The sequence below is a fragment of the Sebastes umbrosus genome, chromosome 20 (genome assembly GCF_015220745.1).
Source record: "Sebastes umbrosus isolate fSebUmb1 chromosome 20, fSebUmb1.pri, whole genome shotgun sequence".
Taxonomy (NCBI): domain Eukaryota; kingdom Metazoa; phylum Chordata; class Actinopteri; order Perciformes; family Sebastidae; genus Sebastes; species Sebastes umbrosus.
The window spans coordinates 26,875,783-26,892,537 of NC_051288.1; the positions used below are offsets into that span (position 1 = coordinate 26,875,783).

Genomic DNA, 16,755 nt, shown 5'->3' on the forward strand with positions numbered 1-16,755 from the left:
CACCAGCACATCCAGAGTGATCTGCACGCACACACACACACACACACACACACACACACACACACACACACACACACACACACACACACACACACACACACACACACACACAAACTACATTAGCCATAAAAACTATTGTGTCTTCAGTTTGCTCTGCTGCCCCCCAGTGGCCAAAATATCAATAAATGCAGCTTTAACATGTTGAGTGGAACCAACAGCACTGTTAGTCTGAGTCAAGGGTTGTTTTTTTTATTACCTATAAATGCAACATTTATAACTGGACTCTATTTCACTCACTATTTTCATGTGAAAACTTGTTGTCAGCAGAAATGAGTTGACAGAAGCAGCTTGTTTGGATGCAGCTGCAGAAACAGCTGTCGTAGAGAACAACCCCCCCCCCCCCCAAAAAATCAGGGAATTTATTTATAAATTAATTAATCAGCTGATAAAATGTAAAACACATTCGTTGTTGATTGTTTGTCTGGGGGTGAAAGTAGATTGAAGTTCCTCTCTTCATGCTGCCTCGTTTTGAATGAACCTCGTTCCTCTCCTAATCCGAGGCAGACAACGACAACTTGAAAATACCAAACTGCTGTTTCACTGTAAAAAAACAGGACCCCAAAATAAAGAGAAAAATAAAAGAGAGAGTGGAAAAGAGAGGAAAGGATGAGCTGAGAGAGAGATGGAGAGGGATGAATATAAAACGATGGTTCAGTCTCTGTTTTAATCAACTGGTGTGTTTGTGTCCACTTCCTGTCTCTTCAATCAGCAGCTCATCATTCAGAGGACACGACGACTGTACTGGAAGAGTGTGTGTGTGTGTGTGTGTGTGTGTGTGTGTGTGTGAGAGAGTGTGTGTGTGTGTGTGTGTGTGTGTGTGTGTGTGCGTGTGTGTGTGTGAGTGTGTGTGTTCTCCCCTCCTCAGCCCGTAGGAGGCGGCGTTGTGAAGAGGAATCAGTCCTCCTTTGTCTTGAGAGTTGACCTCAGCTCCGCACCAGGTACTCCGCCACCTCCAGGTTATTGTAGCCCGCTGGGACACACCGGTTCAGATCAAGGTTATATATACATATATATATATGTATATATGTATATATACATATATATAAGAAAAGTTTTTTGTCAGAATAAAAGTCTGAAAAAAGTCCAAAAAAAGTTTGAAAAATGTCCGATACTTGATTTACATAAAAAATACTCTGTTACAGTAAAAGTACTAATTCCACCCTAAAAAGTCCTGCATTGAAATGTCAGTTTAATCAGTAAAATGTTAAAGTATTAAACTATTACTACTACTTATTGTTTTATTATGATTTTACTGGTGTAGCCGGTTGAGCTGGAGCTCATTTTGAACTATTAACTAATGATTATTTTCATGATGGATTAATCTGCTGATTTATTTATCCATTAATCGATTGATTTTTTTGTGTTGTAAAAATAGTGAGTAATGGCGTCGAAATGACCCAAAGTGACACCTTCACAATGTTTGTTTAGTCCAAACCTCAACATGTAGTTTTCAGTAAATATCGCAGTATAAAACCTGTGTTTTCTGTTTAAAAAACACAAACGTCGGAAGATAGCAAGTAACTAGTCCCCCATCTTTTCAGCAGTTTAGTCTCTAGTCTGATCTGGACAGCTGATGGTACGTGGTTTATTTACATGACGTGACAGAAGTGCATATTTCAGGGTATGTGGACAAAGAGTCCGATGTTATTAGCCTATAAATAAATAAAAAGACCACAAATCTGTCTTCTTATCTTGTTGGTTTCTTATTCTGTCAATAGGAAGACACAACAAGGTCGATATTATTCATCATTACAATAAATTATTAGTTCTGCGTTATTATAAAAAATATAAGATGCATTTCTAGGCAACGTAAACTGCCCCTGTGACCGTCAACCTGACAGTTCTTCATAAAGTGAGACTACAGGTTAAATGGGACAAAACGTATAAGCATTCAAAACTACACAGAGCAATGAGTCAATGAATCAAAACACTACAACAGTCTTAACTTTATGAATTTATTTTAATAATGTATTGAGTAAATATGTGTAAATATGTGATTACATTCAGTGATAGCTCTTGTTTATATCAATTAGCGTACAGGATATAACAAGCACACAGCCAGAAGTGAAATAAAAATATCAAGTAGAGACAAGAGGGAAATAATAATACACCATCCACAACAGGAGCTGTTCAAATTATTTCAACTTTGACCTCGGTTGCCGCTGACCTTCCAAAGTGCAATCAATGACATAACAGCTGCATCTGTTGTTGTTGCCTAGAAAGAGTAAACATACTTGCATACTTTTTAATGGCACATTATACCTGCACTGCCAGTCAGCGTTGCACTATGATTAGCCAGGTGTAATTCAATGGTGTGACCTGACTCCGCCTCTTCCTGCTACCTCAAGCAAGCCCAGCAAAAACAGGAAAAGAAGTAGAGCTCATACAATCAGCCAGCCCTGCCTTACCAATATACATATTGAGATACAATCACATTGGAGGCACAATCAAGATATAAAGAACACATTTGAGACACGTGGATCACATTTCATTATCAGGAACAAAAGTTCTTTCAATTGTTGATCTGAAGTGATATTAGTCTTCCATAATTGCTCTTGGTCTTACTTGATTTTTTTCAGGCATGTCTGACCACAGAGGAAAAGGCGGTCTTCACAAGTGACCAAAAAAACAGCGGACCCCACTACAGATAAAAACAAGTGTGTGTGTTAAGTGCTATCTACTGCCCTCCACCTGGACCCACCACCCAGCTCACCTGGACCCACCACCCACCTCACCTGATGATCTCACCAACCACCTCAACGCCACCCTGTCTGCCTCCCTCAACTCACTGACCCCCTTGAGAACCAAAACTGTTTCATTCAACACCTCCTCCCCCTGGTTCACACCCCACCTCAGAAAACTCAAACAGACCGGCCGCCAACTTGAACGCCTCTGGAGAAAATCATCTTTCACTGTTCACCTTGAAGCCTATAAATCTCACCTCATCACCTACAAATCATCACTGCTGCCAAATCTGACTACTTGACTCAGCAACCATTGCCAAACTCATCAGCACATCCAAACCCACCACCTGCTCCCTGGACCCCCTCAATCACTACCGCCCTATCTCCAACCTCCCCTTCCTCTCCAAAACCCTCGAACGCCTCGTCTCCACCCAGCTCCAATCCCACCTGCATTCCAACAACTTGTTTGAACCCCTCCAATCCGGCTTTCGCCCCCTCCACAGCACAGAAACTGCACTCCTCCAAGTCCTCAATCACCTCCTCACCTCTGCTGACACCGGAGCCCTCAACCTCCTCATCCTCCTGGACCTGAGTGCAGCCTTCGATACCGTGAGTCATAACATCTTACTCACCAGACTCCAAGACATCGGTATCGAAGGTACTGCACTCAGCTGGCTCCGGTCATACCTCACCAACCGTTCTCATTTCATCTCCCTTCACAACAACTCCTCTGCCACATCCACAGTCACACAAGGTGTCCCCCAAGGCTCTGTACTCGGTCCACTCCTTTTCATTATCTACATATTCCCCCTCGGTCAGATCCTACGCCACTTCAACCTGGACTTCCACTGCTATGCTGACGACACTCAGATCTACCTCAGCACCAACCTGATTCCCTCCCCCTATTCCAGTCCCGCCTCAGAACTCACCTTTTCTCCTCTGCCTACTCCTAGCCCCCCCCACTCCCCCACTCCCCGTACCCATTTCTCCCCGATATTGTAAAGCGTCTTTGAGTTCTCTAAAAGCACTATATAAGTTGAATTTATTATTATTATGATTATTTTTTAATATAATAATCATAAAATAATAATAATAATAATAGGGCCGTCAAACGACTAAAATATTTAAGCGCGATTGATCGTAAACTTGGCACATTTTTTTATCAGTTCAAAATGTCAAGAATTTATTACTCTTATCAACATGGGAGTGGGCCAATATGCCAAAATGTAGTGTACGTTTGGAGCGTTATTTAACCTCCTTCATGACAAGCTAGTATGACATGGTTGGTACCGATGGATTCATCAGGTTTTATAGTTTCAGATGATACCAGTATCTTCACTCTAGCTTTAAAACTGAGCTGCTTCAACCTAAAAATTGCAAGTTGCGTAAATACGTTATATAAATTAGTGGTGTTAAAACAAATTTGAGTTAACGCGTTATTATAGTGTTTACTTTGACAGCCCTAATTCTACTATTACTACTACTACTACTACTAATAATAATAATAATAATAATAATAAGGATGGGGCGGATGTGTTTACATTTTGTTATTTTTGTATTTAAGTTGTATTTTGTTTGTAGATATTTTCTTGCGTTGTTGTTTTACATTGTGTCAACATCTTGGTGCTTCACAATAAAAACAATCATTTTGTAATCAAATTGAACTGAATTTGGATTAAATCATGTGGTGTCACATTTACAGACACAGCAACACGCAGTAGGATTCATTCCAAATCCTGAAGGCTGGGTAAACAGGCTCAGAGAACTTGTTGCGGAAGGTGTGGATGTGACTCAGTGTGTCGGATGAGACCTTGTAGTAAGACAGAGTGCCGGCAGGCCAGTCCAGATACACTCCCAGCCGGGTGAAGTCAGGAAAAGGCAAATAATGGCTCTGACTATCATACATTGCAAAGAGAGTAGCTTTGGGTGAGAACCACAGGCGGCCGAGACACCAGGACATGGCATTATTTCCAAGCCTGCACCAGTCATCTTCTCCTTTCCTGAACAGTCCTCTGTAGCAAACACCAACAGCAACATTCTCAGTGCCGCCAGCACTCCACTCCAACTCCCAGTAACAGCGCCCAGTCAGCTCCTCTCTGCACAGAACCTGAGGATAAGGATCAAATCTCTGTGGGAGTTCAGGATACGACTGCCGTGCTCCGTGTGTCGCCTTCTTGTTGTCCTCAGACAGAGTTAGGGTCGGGCAGGCTGTGTCTGGGTCCAGGGTGAGCTCACGGGCATCTGATGGAGAGAACAAGACGTCATAATCTCAATGTGTCCAGGTTCACAAGTTACATTTGTTGATTATTATGAACTAGGACTGTCAAAGTTAACGCGATAATAACGCGTTAACACAAATTTGTTTTAACAAGCATAGATATACAGCATATTGTTTTATGCTAAATGCAGTACCTGTGAGGGTTTCTGGACAATATCTGTCATTGATCTGTGTTGTTAATTGATTTACAATAATAAATATATACATACATTTGCATAAAGCAGCATATTTGTCCACTCCCATATTGATAAGAGGATTAAATACTTGACTAATCTCCCTTTAAGTGGAGCGGATAGTGGAAAAATCATGCAAATAGTGACACAAGCACCAAATTTGGCATGATGATTCCCGAGGGGACGCTTAGCAAATATAAACGATTGGCCACCTAAAAATCCAAGATGGCGGCCATTTTTCAACATGGCTGTCAAATTTACTCACGGAGAATGTTTTTCTTAAAGAAATGCATGTACTTGGTCAATTTAAATGATTGTGATGTAGAGTTATATGTTTTCTGGTATGCTTGATTTTTACAGCTTTAACATCCTCCAATAAGTTTTTTCTTACTTTTTGGCTGTCCGGTGAGTCTTTGCTTTGTGGTGTTTGCATGGCTCAATTGGTTTATAGGCCTACTGTTGTAGACAGATATCAATAGCTGCTGTTGCCATAGGTGTAGGGGCTTAGTGGTAGAGGTAGTACCTTTGTTTCAGAAGTCAGCCACTTCCTCCAGGATGGACTACTGGCATTGGTTCTCACTACTTGCCCACTTTGAAACACATTTCCATTCAGAATGGGGCTAGATTATGTCCCATATCACTTTAAACTATCACTTTAATCTCTTTAGAAAGTGATCTCTTTGCCACCAGTATGGGCAGCAGGAACAATTACCGCTAAAACTAATGGTTTCAGTGTAAATTTTGGCATGAGTAATGTTTTAAGACAGACTTGAAAAAACATGAACAAATTTAAACAAATCTTGAAAACAAAAGCTCAAAGTGGGGTCTGTAATAGAATAAAAGGTATAGCCAATCCTGTTTCTGAAGGAGAATAATAGAGGGGTGCAGGGATGATGACAGTAAAAATAATTAAGTAAGTACTTACACCAGATTAAATCTCTTCTGTCTGTTACATTTTCCACATCAGTGATGTCAGGCTTTGAGAAGTCATCAGTGACCAGATTGCCGTTCTTGTAATGGTAGATGCTTGCTCCTTTGTATTTCTCATTTGCAACGGCAGCTACAAGGAAAGAGAATCTGCTGCTGTTCTTCAAGGCTTTGGGAAGATCTTGGAAAGCTTTGGCTTTGTCTCTCATTTTGGTTATCACTTCACTTGAGATGTACCACGGATCTTCATTTGTACATCTTGAATTGGATGAATTCAAGTAGTTTGCCATCTCATCAAGGCAGGGGTCAGCACTCTCCAGGGAGGTGAAAACAAAGCACAGAGCATCTTCTACATCTGGAGCAAAAACCTCTCTGTCCAGCTCGGACTGATTCAGGACGATCTTTACTCCCTCCATGGTCTCTACACAGGACCGGATGATGGTGATTTCTCTCTCTTTATTATCCAGCCACTCGGTTAATTTCTCGTGACTGAATGGTGACTTGTCTCGGTCTTCTAAGACTTCTTTTAATTTGCTCTCATCTTCTTCACCTGCCCTGATCAAGGGAATCTTCCTCGTCATGGTCTGTTGGAGTACAGATCTGAAATCGACACAGAGTGTCTGGAAACTGCTCAACTTTTCATGAATTTGTGGAAAATCTGTCACTACCTTGTCCTCCAGAGAATCATTGCATCGTTTTTCCAGATGATGCAGGTCCTGTAGAGCTTCTTGAGCCTTCCTCACTATTCCAACGCTGATCACACTCGTCAGCTCAGCAGCTTGGGGATTCAAGTTCTTCAGTGGCATCAGCCAGACCTTCACTGGCACACCGTTCTCTGCCTTTTCTCCCAGTAGCTTTGGAAGTTGTATGTAGGTCTTCACTGCATCTACAAATGTTGAAGGGTTGCTTTCAAGAATGAAGTCTCCAAAGAATTTGCAGGAGAATTTCTCAGACAGGGCTTTTTCTTTATCAGACAGCTTGATGTCAACTTTTCCCTCAATATTAAATGAGGGGATCTTATTTATCACAGCTTTCATGCTGCCCTGGATGTCCTGAACGCTGCTGGCTTCCAACTGCTCACTGTCAAACACAAAGAAAGCATTTGCCCCATAAAGGATACCTGTGACTACATGTGTTGCAAAGCCCTTTTCAATAACATCCGTCTGTTGGGTATTCATGGTTGCAATGTCAATCATTAACAGCTGTGTGAAGTCCGTGGTAGCTTTGTACTGACACGTCACTCTGCTCTGATTCTTGAATTTCTTATGTTCATTCAGATACTTGGCAGATCCTTCAACTTCAATCAGTCCACTCAGGAAACTGGCCTTCAGAGAAGCATCAACATCCAGCAGGGAGGACTTGTCTTCAATAGAATCAGATGTGGTTATTTCGAATTTACTGCTGTGGTGAGAGCTCCTAACAGTGTTCTTTTGCAGAGTTGTTTCATTCCACAATGTGGAACCTACCAACACAGACCACGTGTCAAAGCAAATCAATCAAATCAAATTGGGCTGTATGTGGCCCATGAACTAAAACGAGTTAGATACCCCTGGCCTAAACATGATCATAACAAGTTTGATAATGCTGTAGTTTTAACAAGCAGATGATGTATTGCAAGATATATATTGGATATTTTGGTTGGAAACTAATGAAATGTTGTCAGTGACCATTATTGATACATGTAACATTTTTACAATTTGCCAGATCAGAATCAGAATCCGGTCTATTGCCAAGTAGATTTTCACATATAAGGAATTTGTTTTGGTTAATTGGTGCATAACATACACACAGTAAGAAATGAATGAAATTAAATTTAAATAAAAGCAAGTTTTGCAGATATGTTCATTAACAACATTTGCTTATCATGTTGATAACAAATGTAATCCAGGTAGCATTATGTAATCTTCAAAACATATTTGCTGTTGCAAATCAGCTGTATCTAAATTTAATTTCTAGGAGATAGGGTTGCCTCAGGGACAGGACAGTTAAAACACTGATTTTCAGTCTGATGTTTGCTTACTCTTTAAATAATTTTATGCACTTTGTAAACTGATGAAGTCAGACCTCAGACAGATATGTAGATACCAAATACTTATTTTATTCCCCTCAAGATTTACCTGGTATCAGTTCATCTTTGCGACCGTCATACAACATTCCTAAGGTGAATGGTCGTCCCAGGGCAGCCACCGCCATGTCGTCTGAGGACAAGTCTTCTCGCTGGTGGTAAAAATTCCACAACATTATGTCAATGTACAGCGATGCCTCCAACCTTTGATCAGGTAGGAAATGAGTGAACTGTCAACCCTGCCACAGAGACTGGTAGACTAGTCAGAGAGTGTTTTGTTATCTCGCACAAAGACCGGTAAAATCAGGAGAAAGTTAAGGGAACTTGTTCCTGTAAAGGGTTTTAATGTCTTATAGAAAGTTTAAACAATTACACTATCAATGTACCAACTTTTCTCTAAGAGATCACAGTTTACATAACGTATTCTGGCAGCAGCCCTCTCTAAACTTATTTTACTTATTTATCCATTACATTAAGTTTACTTTATGTCCAATGTTAAGTAAGGGATAATGTACAACGAGCGAGTTATTTTAACTTAAACTTTATTAGCATTGTCATATCCATACAAATACATACATGAAATTAGACTTCTGTATTTAACCCATCCTGAGCGTTAGAACCTTAGTGAGGCCAAAAAATTGTCTCACCACAATGAAACGGCTCCTATGGGGACTAACATCATCACACATGAATACAGTTGGGCTCATTGGATCGGGATTGTGTCTCACTGTAAAGCTGAGACTCTTGTGGATCCAATGAGCCCAACTGTATTCATGTGTGATGATGATAGTCCCCATAGGAGCCGTTTCATTGACCTCACTGTATAAAATGACCTTGTGATGACCTCTAGGATAATCACAGCCTCATGAAACTCTACAGCCACAAACTAGAGACCTAGAGCATTCAGAGGATGGATGGATCAAACTAGAGACCTAGAGCATTCAGAGGATGGATGGATCAAACTAGAGACCTAGAGCATTCAGAGGATGGATGGATCAGACTAGAGACCTAGAGTATTCAGAGGATGGATGGATCAGACTAGAGACCTAGAGCATTCAGAGGATGGATGGATCAAACTAGAGACCTAGAGCATTCAGAGGATGGATGGATCAAACTAGAGACCTAGAGCATTCAGAGGATGGATGGATCAAACTAGAGACCTAGAGCATTCAGAGGATGGATGGATCAAACTAGAGACCTAGAGCATTCAGAGGATGGATGGATCAGACTAGAGACCTAGAGCATTCAGAGGATGGATGGATCAGACTAGAGACCTAGAGCATTCAGAGGATGGATGGATCAGACTAGAGACCTGGGGTCTTTCCCATTTGTTCTTTTATACGGCTTGACTCCTCTCCTCGCGTCTTAGTCCCACCCATGGGAGATGTGAGCGGAGGAGGCGAGGAAATATGTTTTTAGAAACATGAGACGTCGTTTCCTCTGAAGTGTCACGTGAAGCGACGTCCGTTTCTGATGACAACAGCAGCTGATCACAGCTGGATCAGCTGTCAGTCGGCTTCAACAGCTGTTTTTATCTGAACTGTACTAATAATACTAATAAAGAAACAGAGTTATCAGAGGAGCAGTGTTTCCTCTCTGTTTAACAAACACCTGCACATGAATAACAGCTGCAGTCTGTATTTCTACTGTGGACTGTGTCCTGCTTAGAGGACCAGGAACCATCTCTACTGTGGACTGTGTCCTGCTTAGAGGACCAGGAACCATCTCTACCGGATCAATATCTTATATTATTTATTCATTATTAGCGTCTGTAGTTATTGATATTCTGACAGTAAAAGTTATGTATTAGGCTGAATGTTTCAGGGAAAAGTGAAATGGTAACTCATATCAAACCCGACGCTCAGAAATTATCAGCCACATGTGACTGAATGGAAATGAGGATAAATGATGTAAAAGGTGAAAAGGTATAAAAGACAGACCCTCCTTCTCTCTCTGACTTTAACTGGATACTTAATAAAAGTGAATGAGTGAAATAACAGATGATCAAAAGAAAACTCTTTCTAATAAATGAAGAAAGTTATTTTAAGTCAGTTCGTTGTCATGTTTTATAAACCCCTCTCAGTGTCAGACTCCTTCAGTGACGGTGTGTGAAGCAGAGCTCCTGCAGGTCCTCCTGCTGCTGGATCACTTCACCATCAACATGCTCCGTCTGCTGTTCACACAGATTATAACTAGATGGTGAATCAGAAGACAACTAAACTATAAAACTGTTAATCTCTGATCTGTCTTCACTCCGGTATAAAACTCCAGTGATGTTGATGTATCTGATCAGTCTGATCGGCGCAGCGGCCAATCAATAACTGATATCCAGTAAGGGGGCGTGTCGGTCGGTGATAAACTTCCGTGGAGGAAACACTGGAGGATACACTGGTGTATCCTCGCTCATAGCTCCTCGAGCAAGCCTCCTCGCTCCTCGATCCTCGCTCCTTGATGTGTATTTTATGAATTGGGACGTCCTTCAAGATGGAGGACTGAGATCGATTTCCGGGTCACAGCCGGAGGATCGAGGAGACGAGGAGGCGAAAAAGGCTGAAATGAGAAGCACCTCTAGTGTTCTGCCCTCATCAAAGAGTCCCCTTCCTTTACTTGACAGACATAACTCTTCAACACACTGTAGTCAATAAATGATGGCTTTATTGTGCACCACTGTTATTATTAACAGCATGAGAATGGAGTAAAACTGAAATGAAAAAGGAAATAAAGGAAACAATGAGTGAGATAAGCCTCATCAATATACATTTCCATCATGCCTATCATATGCTTCATAAAGCATATATGCTATATATGGCTATCAATATATATTTAGTTAGCGGAAAGCCATTAACAGAACAGGTTGCATGTTGAACAATGACTAGTGCATTACACATAAAAAACATGGTTTAATTTAGCCATCCACACAAAAATAAACATTGATATAAATATGGGCATCTTATAAAGGCAGTACTTACAGACAATGCTTCCAAAAGTGATTCCAAAAGAAGATGGATGTAGATGCTTACTAGAGAGTTCCACAATGTGCTTTCTACTCAGGAATGCAAGGAAAAACAAAGATGGCAGCTAGGGTCTTCTTCTTCTCTCAGTTTCTGGCGGATCGCAACCAACTTCAAGGTGCATACCGCCACCTACTGTACAAGAGTGTGTAACATCATGTCATTTGCTCTTTACTCCTACTCTTAAATTCTATCCACCAATCCTGTGTCTCTTAAGAACATTAATAATGCCTTCCTGGTGCCTTCAGCCCCCTCACCCTCTGTTCCCAGTATCCCCATCAGATCCACAGTCCCGTCCCTCCTCTCTGACTTGGTCCTGTAGTCTTTTTCTTTCAGCCTCATACTTTTTACATTCAATTAGGATATGCTGCACATTTTCTTTAACACCACAATCCCCACACATGTCACTGTTCCTTTTCCCCATTAAAGCCAAAGTGCCATTAAGACCTGTGTGATCCAGTCTGAGTCTTGTTATGATGATTTCTTCCCTTCTGTTCCTTTCTTTATACGTCTTTGTTATGACCGACTTTTGTATTTTGAAATATCTCCTTCCTTTCTGGTCCTCCTCCCATCTTTTCTGCCATATCTCAACTCCTTTCCTTTTAATCACAGCTTTTCCTTCTCCTTTCCCAAGTAGAACTGGTACTGTAATGTCTTTTTGCAGTGAACTTTTTGCTAGTTTATCTGCAAACTCTTTTCCTTTCACCCCCTCGTGTGCTGGAACCCAACAGAATAATACATCTATACCCCCTCTGTGTAGTCTTAGCAAGCTATAGTACAATTCAATGATTAGATCTTGCCTTACAGCTTTTGTTGAATGTATACTTTCCAAAACAGCTTTTGAATCCGTGCATATCACCACTCTGTCAGGTCTGACCTCCTCCACCCACTGCATTGCAATGATGATTGCCACTATTTCTGCTGTGTACACTGATACCTGGTTTGAAATTCTTTTGGAAATAGATATTTTAAATTCTGGAATATAAACACCAACTCCCACACACTCCTGTTTATTTTTGGATCCATCTGTATATATTTTGAGATCATTATTATAGCTGTTCCTTAGGTACACACTTGTTTTAACTCCCACTTCATTTACTTGCCATTCCCTTTTCTTTTCAATGATACTCATGTCTATTTTAACTTCTGGGAGCAGCCAGGGGGGTACGTGTGGCCCGGGGCCAACAGCCAATGGCAAGGCCGCAACTTAAAGTACCAGTTAGATTTAACAATGAATGTTTTTGCTTAGAGCCGACAACGCCACCTAGGAAATACTTAGAGCCTAGGACTCTGATAAATTCAGGTTCTTTTAAATCAGGTGAGCAGAGTTAAAAAACAGGCAGAAGTCTAAAATCAAATTAAAACCAGATTTATTGCAATTAAAATAGCATGGGTCTAAAAATGAATGATTAATCTAAAAGCTAAAAGGAATAAAATGCTACTAGCAACAAAGTTAAAAACCCTATAAAAAGTCCAGTCCAATCCAGTGATCAAGTCCAACCCGGCTCTTTAATTCAGTCCAGTCCACTCCACTCCAGTCCAGTCCAATCCAGCGATCCTACCGTGTACGTGTCTTAGCTCCTCCCGTACTCTAACAGCCGTCTGCCCGTCTCGGCCTTCTCTCCAGCACCGTCCGAAACTGTGAAATAACAGAGACCAGGACCAGTAGTGTGTTCTCCACTACTTTGCTATCACAACTCCAGATAAAAGCTATCCTGGTCTGTTTTCAGTGTGTCCGCCACGTAAATGTACCAAAAGGGTACTTACGTTTTTTGAGTGAATCTGCGTTGGCGGACACGGTCTGCTGCATGTAGTCTCACAGGACTCTCAGGTCACTGGGCTGGTAGGTAGTAGTCAGGAGAGCTTTTCTGCTGCACTGCTGTCTCTGGACTGTCTCTGACTGAAGATCTTCTCCCTGCTGCGAGCCGCTCTCTCCTTTTGTGTCCTCTCCACCTGTGCTGCATCCTGCTAATTGCAGGCGCTCCGCCACACCTGCCGCTCCTCTCCTAATCAGTCTTTGATTGGGGGTGTGGCTGTCCATGGGTCTAGTTCATTACATCTTAAAACACTTCAATCTACATATTAAAAGCAAGCCAAACAACCAACATGCAGGATAAAACACAAAACAGAATAAAAACAATAAAACATGCAAAATAGAATAAAATCAACCATAAAATATAAATCATGCACAAGTAATTTTTTTGACCCTGTCACATACGCAGCTTATTGGTGTCGACCTGGTGAACTCTAAGGCCTCTAATCCATATGTCCTTACTTTTTCTTCCATTGTCCATCCAAATCCATACCCTTGAAACTTAGAGTATTCCCAACAGTTTTGTAATGTTACCTTTGTAGGATTTTCTTCTCCGCTTCCTTTTAACCTGACCCAGTATGCTAGAGCTAATTTCTCTCTTAATTCCAGTGTAGTCTCTCCTGCTTCAATTAATACTGCATTAATGGGTGTTGACTTGATAGCTCCGATACATAACCGTAATGCTCTACACTGTACTCTATCCACTTTTTGTAATGTCTTTGCTGCTGCTCCATAAACCATTAGCATTCAGAGGATGGATGGATCAGACTAGAGACCTATAGCATTCAGAGGATGGATGGATCAAACTAGAGACCTAGAGCATTCAGAGGATGGATGGATCAGACTAGAGACCTAGAGCATTCAGAGGATGGATGGATCAAACTAGAGACCTAGAGCATTCAGAGGATGGATGGTTTTCCTAGCTATAGATTGACAATAAGGGGGTTTCTGAGCAGTTTACACAACAGAAGTGCTCGCCATCCAATCGCCGAAAAAATGCAGAACTTCTTGCAGAAATCTCCAAAATGTCAAAAGTTTTTGATCCCAAATCACAGCATGTCTTTTTCTATGGTGTTCCTCAAGGTCTTGGTGTCTTAATGTGGTATTCTGGAGGGATTATTGATCATTTTTATGAATTCTCCAGTGGTAAAAAATGGTTAAATTTAGCACCAAATCTGTGGAACAAATGTATCAACCCAAACCTTGTTGCAACAACTTATGAGACATAATAGAGCATAGGGATTGACCATCAGATACTTCTATCACAATGTTCTAATCTAAACCCTTATACACTTTCACAATTTCCATCCATCATCTGCAACCGCTTTTCCCGTTAGGGGTCGCGGAGGGGCTGGAGCCGATCCCAGCTGACATTGGGCGAAGGCGGGGTACACCCTGGACAGGTCGCATGGCTTCAATAACCAGCAGGAGTTGAGCACAGTTAAAAGCAGCATTAGCTGTTAACATTAGCGTTTCTTACCTTCTATTGACTGGTCCTCGGTGTAACTTTACTGTCAGAGCACCTTCTTAAATACATCAGGCAGGTGCCACCTGTATGCATGTTGTGGCTTGAAGCAGCTCTGTGATTGGATAGATGGCAGGAGAGGGGCGGGTTGCACACAACGACAGTCAGAGTCACATGGAAAGATTTGTTTTTGACACGTGTATTATTTTTTTTCTTTTTCTTTTTTCAGATCTGGCTCAATAGCTCAACATAGCTGATATGATCAGTTAAAAAATGCCTTTATCTAAAGGGCCCCATACCAATCTTTGAGGTCGGATCAGGACATCCCTACCATTAACTACTGTTAAATAACAAGACCGCTCTTTCCAGTGTTCAGACAGGCCAGAAAATAATTTACATTTACTCCAGGAAGTTTAACAAAACCCAGCTCCTCTTCCCTACACTGACACTACTAACCATGTACGTGGCACAGCCAGGAATTCAAGGATGGTTGAGTAATTTGGAGGAAGTCATTTTTCTCATGTTAGAAATTAACCCTAATGGATAATAAGAAACTCAAACATCCCGAAGGTATCTACGACTTCCTCGTCCAGTATCAACATCCAGTATGAACATGCACAAACTATTCCAATACATGGAATTGTGCTATTATTCTCTTAAATATTTATTTGTTAAAAACTGTGAAAAGTATAATTGTTTTGTAATAATGAGAGCATCAGCAGGTTCCCTCTTGAGCTACGACACAATGTTCAGGTAAAATGGGCTGATATAAAAAGAGGGCAATTTCAGCTGAAATCATTTTAACAGTGAATGAACACTATTGTCTTTGGTGTAGCATAGTAACAACACCATAAATACATTTCATGCAATTAAAAAGTTGAACAAATATTTCATTGAGTAATGCATTTAAAAAGTAACTGACAATGTTGTATGTGTGTGTGTGTGTGTGTGTGTGTGTGTGTGTGTGTGTGTGTGTGTGTGTGTGTGTGTGTGTGTGTGTTTGTGTGTGTGTAGCTGTGTGTGTATAGGTGCATGCTTGTGTGTGTAAACCTTATTAGAATCATCGTATACTATATATACATGTACATATATGAAATGTGACCTCTGCATTTAATCCATCCTAATCATTTAGGAGCAGTGAGCTGCTGTGAAACGTCATCAGAACACCTTCGACAAAAAAAACAACACCAAAATGCATTAACATTTCCTGTAGCTCAGTCTTAACATCTCGTCTAGTCAGGTCTTGTTAGGTCTTAACATCTCGTCTAGTCGGGTCTTGTTAGGTCTTAACATCTCGTCTAGTCAGGTCTTGTTAGGTCTTAACATCTCGTCTAGTCGGGTCTTGTTAGGTCTTAACATCTTGTCTAGTCGGGTCTTGTTAGGTCTTAACATCTCGTCTAGTCGGGTCTTGTTAGGTCTTAACATCTCGTCTAGTCAGGACTTGACATCTCATCTAGTCGGGTCTCGTTAGGTCTTCACATCTCATCTAGTCGGGTCTCGTTAGGTCTTAACATCTCGTCTAGTCGGGTCTTGTTAGGTCTTAACATCTCGTCTAGTCGGGACTTGACATCTCATCTAGTCGGGTCTCGTTAGGTCTTCACATCTCATCTAGTCGGGTCTCGTTAGGTCTTAACATCTCATCTAGTCGGGTCTCGTTAGGTCTTAACATCTCGTCTAGTCAGGACTTGACATCTCGTCTAGTCGGGTCTTGTTAGGTCTTAACATCTCGTCTAGTCGGGTCTTGTTAGGTCTTAACATCTCGTCTAGTCAGGACTTGACATCTCATCTAGTCGGGTCTCGTTAGGTCTTCACATCTCATCTAGTCGGGTCTCGTTAGGTCTTCACATCTCATCTAGTCGGGTCTCGTTAGGTCTTAACATCTCGTCTAGTCGGGTCTTGTTAGGTCTTAACATCTCGTCTAGTCAGGACTTGACATCTCATCTAGTCGGGTCTCGTTAGGTCTTCACATCTCATCTAGTCGGGTCTCGTTAGGTCTTAACATCTCATCTAGTCGGGTCTCGTTAGGTCTTAACATCTCATCTAGTCGGGTCTCGTTAGGTCTTAACATCTTGTCTCATCGGGTCTTGTTAGGTCTTCACATCTCGTCTAGTCGGGTCTCGTTAGGTCTTCACATCTCGTCTAGTCGGGTCTTGTTAGGTCTTCACATCTCGTCTAGTCGGGTCTTGTTAAATCTTAACATCTCGTCTAGTCGGGTCTCGTTAGGTCTTGTCCTGTGTTCCCTTCAAACACCGTCTGCAACGCATAATTTAAAAAAGCAT

The 16,755-nt window shown here is 41.3% G+C and overlaps 1 protein-coding gene and 1 long non-coding RNA gene across 3 annotated transcripts; one reads left to right on the plus strand and one right to left on the minus strand.

The window, feature by feature from the left end:
- Nucleotides 1-4,267: 4,267 nt before the first annotated feature.
- Nucleotides 4,268-14,569, minus strand: LOC119480008 (neoverrucotoxin subunit alpha-like). 2 transcript variants are annotated; one of them, XM_037756068.1, is made up of 4 exons: nucleotides 14,492-14,569; nucleotides 8,240-8,339; nucleotides 6,121-7,584; nucleotides 4,268-4,985 (listed from the first exon to the last, which is right to left on the minus strand). In XM_037756068.1, the coding sequence occupies exons 2-4, from the start codon at nucleotides 8,313-8,315 to the stop codon at nucleotides 4,441-4,443; spliced, it is 2,085 nt and encodes a 694-aa protein (XP_037611996.1). In that variant the 5' UTR covers nucleotides 8,316-8,339; nucleotides 14,492-14,569; the 3' UTR covers nucleotides 4,268-4,440. The 2 variants fall into 2 exon arrangements, with proteins under 2 accessions (XP_037611996.1, XP_037611997.1); XM_037756069.1 differs by lacking the exon at nucleotides 14,492-14,569 and adding an exon at nucleotides 9,021-9,025.
- Nucleotides 14,570-16,043: 1,474 nt separating this feature from the next.
- Nucleotides 16,044-16,742, plus strand: LOC119478984. Its single transcript, XR_005204581.1, has 3 exons — nucleotides 16,044-16,135; nucleotides 16,192-16,534; nucleotides 16,700-16,742. It is a non-coding gene; the product is annotated as an uncharacterized LOC119478984 (long non-coding RNA).
- The last annotated feature ends 13 nt before the right edge of the window (nucleotides 16,743-16,755 follow it).

What these genes read in the sequence shown, in the direction of transcription:
- LOC119480008 (XM_037756068.1), bottom strand. Translation starts at nt 8,315, where the DNA reads ATGGCGGTGGCTGCCCTGGGACGACCATTCACCTTAGGAATGTTGTAT. An exon ending in CAAAGATGAACTGATACCAG is followed by an intron (nt 7,585 to 8,239) that starts GTAAATCTTGAG and finishes CTGTGTTGGTAG; the next exon opens with GTTCCACATTGTGGAATGAA. An exon ending in CAGAAGAGATTTAATCTGGT is followed by an intron (nt 4,986 to 6,120) that starts GTAAGTACTTAC and finishes TCTCTCCATCAG; the next exon opens with ATGCCCGTGAGCTCACCCTG.